The 5305-nt window shown below is 41.3% G+C and overlaps 1 protein-coding gene across 1 annotated transcript; it reads right to left on the reverse strand.

Annotated features, from left to right (window-relative positions):
• Positions 1-983: 983 nt before the first annotated feature.
• On the reverse strand, positions 984-1178 carry LOC121276009 (cytochrome c oxidase subunit 7C, mitochondrial-like). The gene has a single exon (XM_041183953.1). It carries the CDS (start codon positions 1176-1178, stop codon positions 984-986), a length of 195 nt encoding a protein of 64 aa, XP_041039887.1.
• Positions 1179-5305: the final 4127 nt, after the last annotated feature.

Below are 5305 nucleotides of genomic sequence, written 5' to 3' on the forward strand. Positions count from 1 at the left end.
TGCTGTGGGTCTGGAGTCACATGTAGAGCAGATCAGACAAGGATGGTAGATTTTCTTCTTTAAAGGACATTAAACCAGATGGGTTTTTACCACAATGAGCAATGGCTTCATGGTTATCATCATCATCCTTTCAATTCCAGATTTTTTTTAATTCAAATTACACCATCTGCTGTGGTGGGATTCAAACCCAGGACCCCAGAGCATTACCCTGGATCTCTGGATTACTAGTCTAGTGATAATACCATTACACCACCTCCTCCTCCATGCTTATTGAACAGTTTCTAATATAGGTTTTGAGAACACAGGGAAAGGCAGTTCAATTAATCAAAAATTGTTTCTGTGTTTGACAATCTTACACATTGATAAAATAACTGACAAGCATTGTAGTTATAGTTATTATATTTTACTTATTAAATTTGCAGTTGTGCAAATTAAAACTGTAACAAACCTGTTTGAAAAGGTTTGAGGAAACAGTGATCAAAGAACTCAAACACTCAAGAGATTTGTATAAAAAGCTGCATGCAGAGCCATGTGCAGTAATGACTAATTCATCCACTATATATTAATAATTCCTCACAGTTTATGATTTATGAAATACCATCAGTTGTAGCTAGTTAATTGTGGAATTATCAGAATTAATAAAGTAATTCGTAATATTAAGAAGGCAATATTAAGGAACGTCACAAAAATTAATGAATCTCATTCTTATCCATTGTAAATGAATAACTAACATAAAGCACCCATAATTCCATTTTGGAAAACTACCAATACAGTAAAGAAGGAGTCGTGCAACAGAGATTGATTTCACAGAGACAACAATTCATGCAGCCTATTACAACTTGATTTTTTTTTAAAATCTGTTAATACTTTCATTTACAAGAACATCTCACTGGAAAGATTGACAGCAAAGACTCTCATGAGGACTTAAGTTGCTCAGCAGACATTGCACTACAGTTGAGATGGAGTTCCATTGAATAACATTCTCATTTCTTGAGCATTTGGTGCCAGACTAGGACAAAAGGAGCAGAAAAGCTAGAGCCAAAGAATGCTGCCATCATTGCCAATAGCCTCCACTTGTTCTCCACAGAAAATGGCAAGTTCTTTCCCGGGTCTTCCTCATTGTGTGATCTGCGGATCAGCGAAGTACTGAAGTTACAGACCGTGCGTGCCCACAACATGTCTCCCAATTGCAGTGACTCGAACCTTCTTCCTGACTTCCCTCCCTGGGAATCAATTAATTCTGTGAACTCATGGTTGTCTACTAATTCAGCAGAAATATCTTCACCCAAAGACTGGTGAGAATGTGGAACTTGCCACCACAGGGAGTGGTTGAAGTGAATAGGATAGATACAGTTTAAGGAGAAACTACACAAGCATATGAAGGAGAAGGCAATAGCAGGTCACAATAATAGATTTAGATGAGAAAAGATGAGAGGAGGCTTGAGGGTAACATAAATACTGGCATGGCCTGTTTCTGTGCTGTATATCCTGTGTAAATCATACATAAAAGGCCTTGAAATTAACAAGAAGTGGTAAAGTATTTGCTTCCAAATATAAATGACCCTACTTCTCCTGGCTTGCGATTGCTTTTTGTCTCTGCTATATGTTGTGGGCAAGAAGTTTCAGCATTTTAAATGCATGGTCCTGTTTTTAAGGAGGGAACAACACTGAAAATTTCCTTAATTGTTAGCACATCTCTCTTTGGTTTTCTGAAACTGATCAAGCTTATTTTTAGTAGAATCTGCTTCAGCGTATTGACTTTGAAAGTTTTCTGTGCAAACCTGCAAATACTGACATTGTTCTGGAGAATTCAAGGCTCCTGCCTGATTAAGATGGATGCCTTTGTCACCCAGTGGAAGACATGAGTTAAAAGAAATGGGGGTGGTAACTCAGTTACCAAGATTATAATAACTACTACTAAGCTGTTTCCAATTGATAGGAGCAATTAAAATCAGCATGTCCTCCCATTATAACTTGCAAAGACCTTTGGACCTTTTGACTCACACCCACTGTAATCAGGTGAGAGAGACCAGGATCCAGATGCAGAGTAGGCAGGATTTTCCCTGCAGGCTTCAGGACCCTGCTGCCCACGGAAGTAGGGGTCAGAAGCCCGCACTGAGTGGGAAACGTCACTCATGTGATTTTCTCTGAATTGGTCAATTAAGAGAGTGGGCTTGCTATCCAATTAAAGATGTAGGGCAGACTCTCAAAGCTGAAGAACCAATACGAAGCCCTCCAGCTTCAAAGCAACAGCAGGATACCTTCCAGATATGTGAAGGAGAGGGCACCCAAAATGGAGGCACACTCTCTCCAACTATTTTAAATCTAAAATATGAAAATTATCCAGTAACCAGGCTACCGTTGTTAGGGGAGGAGTTTGGGGGGGTGGGGGGGGAGACAAGATTGTTTTAATTGTTAAATCACTTAACCTTTTATAAGCAGCTCAGTTTTGTTTTGATTTGTTTTTATTGTGATTTTTTTGCCTTTCTGCTCCTCTCCTAAAGGAATAGTCCATTTGCTGGTTATGTTTCTACTGGTACCTGCGACCCTTGTTACATTAGTATTATTAATATCTAAGCTTTGACATTGAGCATTTACAAGCCATCCACCAAGAAAAGGTATCATAGCCAACCTCAATCCGGTCCTCGATTCTTATTTTCTTCACATATTTTCTTTAGACTAAAAGCCTATCATGGTATAGGGAGTTGGGTACTAAGGTAATAAATGTAGCATTCGCAGGGGAGATGAAGGTACATGGTATGCAATCAAGACACAACAGAACAAAGAGTGATTCATGAGATTGAGGCGATGGCTGAGTTGATAAAAAATCTGTTACATAACAGTTACTGAATTTAAAATAAATTTTTTAAATTGTACTTGCTCTAATATATTCTAAGTTCAATTCTCATATGTGAAAGGAGCTTGGTCTGTAACAGATAATCACTGGTGAGATGTTCTTACTACATTGGTTGTAGTGTTCAGTCAATAATTTACATGGTTGTATTGGTGCTGATTAGTTTAAACCTGGAATCCTTCCCCACTGTCAGTTGGGACAAAGTTTCCCAAAACACCCTGAGGATTTGTTTGGTGGAATGTTCCATGCCTGCTAGCATCGGGCATCATGGCAGGCAGGAGCAGACAATATGGCGAGAAGGCCAAAAATTGATTTCACAATATCATGAAACCAGTTTGCAATTGTCCACTCTGCCCATCAATAGCGGGTCGTGTTTCCTGCCGCCACACGTCGGGAACCTCATTGTAATACATCTGTATATCATTATAAGCCCAGCTTGCTGGAATTGTCCCCTCCAACACTGGATCATCTGGGCATGTGTTTCACAACTGAACATAAGCAATGTGCACATGGCAAGCTGCATTAATGAGGTGAGATTAGGACAATACTGTGTGAAAACCCACCATTGCAGCCAGTGGGTAAAATGTCCATTTTTCTGCCCGCTACTGCACTTCTGGGATGATTCCACCCTCTGCTTTCTTGTTTTGAGGTTGGATATGATTGGGCGCCACTTCAGCATTATGACATTAGCAGCAAGTTGCACAGTGGTAAGTTTTCATCTGATTCACATTATTAATGAATACATTTATAAACACTTTTTGATGAAGACGGCATCCCCCTTTAAGTTGTAGTGCTGTGTTTAGATATTTGCAATCCGATTCATTTCAAAAACGTACCACGAGTTAAATGGTAATTACTTGTAAGCAGATATTGTTTCTGTCATCACTGAAACTAGTAAACATATTAGCGAGGAATAAAGCCATCACTATTATCCATAAATTATGGTGACCCATTAGCTTACAAATTTCACTGGAGAAAGTGCATCTGTGGTATAATATATAATTTAATTACCATCAATAAACATAGAGTAGTAGCATTCGTTTATTAATATGAAGGTAAAATCTATTTAAATTGGGTCCTTGTTTCCATAAATGAATCCCAAGAGATCCCAACATGATCAGGTAACTGACCATCTGTCATCAGATTCTTGGGGCAGAATTTTATGGCCCCGTTTCAGTGGGGTTGGGGCTGTAAAATGCGGTGAGCTGTTATAAATGCCATTGACGACAGCGGGAACGTAAAATCCCGCTGTCGTAAAATTCTGTCCTTGAATTTTGCTGAATTTGTTGACTTACTGGTAAACCAATTTTGCTACAGAGCACAAATAAGGAAACAGTTACTACAATTATAGTGCTGCTTTCCTTTGTATAGTTGACACTGGGATTGCAGGCCATAAACCATGAGATACGTTCCCTTTACACCAGCCAGAAGGCCAGTGCACTTTTTACTCATTATACCGCCTTGGTGGATTCTCTGGTTTGGGAGAAGGAAACACACAGCCTGCGGATCTCCTTTGACTATCTTGTGGGGGACTTTTTACTGGGAGAAAAGACTTTGTCCCAAATAAGACCCCACAGAAACTGTGGGCTGAGTTTTTAGGCCCTGATCAGTGTGGGAGTGGAGGTGGGTGGGCGCTAACTGTCAGTATAACAGGTCCCTGGCTCCATCCCTCCCCTGGACCATTTTGCTGGAGGTGGAATGGGGAATAACTTACCCTGGCGGAATGGAGGAGATCATTCAGCCTTTTGCAGCATTGGGTGGCTGCCCTGCTCTCCACGACATTTGCGCTGACCACCCCTGCCACTGCCTCTCAAGCCGGTTTGGTGACTTTGCTGGCCATCCTGCGGCCAGCGCGGAGTAGAGCACATCCCGGCGGGCCTCCACAGTATCCAGCAGTCCCATGAGGGCCCTGTCGTTGAAGCAGGGTTGGTGGGGGGGGGGGCACAGTTTTTTTCCTTTGCTGGCCATTTCTCCTGGGCAGTAGTGGTGAGCTGACAGCGATGAGCCCTGTGCTGGTGGCTGCCTTTTAAAGGTGGTGGCCAGTGTGATGCAACAGCGGGGTGATGACGGGCAAATGAGAGCTTGCTTGCCATGGAAATGGAGTGTTTCACGGGAGTGAATAAATAATGAGTCGGGTTTGAGATGATACAGTCTGAAAACCCACCAATTTTGTCGGTGGGAAGGACTCCATTTTACCCACCTGCTACCACACTTTGTGCAATTCCGGGAAAATTCCATCCAAAGTTTTGAGTTGTAAGCACACAAATGCAGCTGGTGAGTTGCTTTTGTAAATAAACAGAATATGTTTCTTCTAAGAACGGTCTACAGATCTTCTCTGTCTTGGTACCAACTTGGTCACCCCGATACAAGCGTGCAACCCAGATCCTTTAGCCCCAACAAACCAGGTCTCTGGATCCAACAGAACCTTTATATTTTTACGAAATGTTAATA

This window comes from Carcharodon carcharias, chromosome 3, assembly GCF_017639515.1.
Source record: "Carcharodon carcharias isolate sCarCar2 chromosome 3, sCarCar2.pri, whole genome shotgun sequence".
Lineage (NCBI taxonomy): Eukaryota > Metazoa > Chordata > Chondrichthyes > Lamniformes > Lamnidae > Carcharodon > Carcharodon carcharias.

Bases quoted from the DNA above. Each gene is read 5' to 3' on its own strand.
- LOC121276009 (XM_041183953.1), bottom strand. From the start codon at position 1,178: ATGTTGTGGGCACGCACGGTCTGTAACTTCAGTACTTCGCTGATCCGC.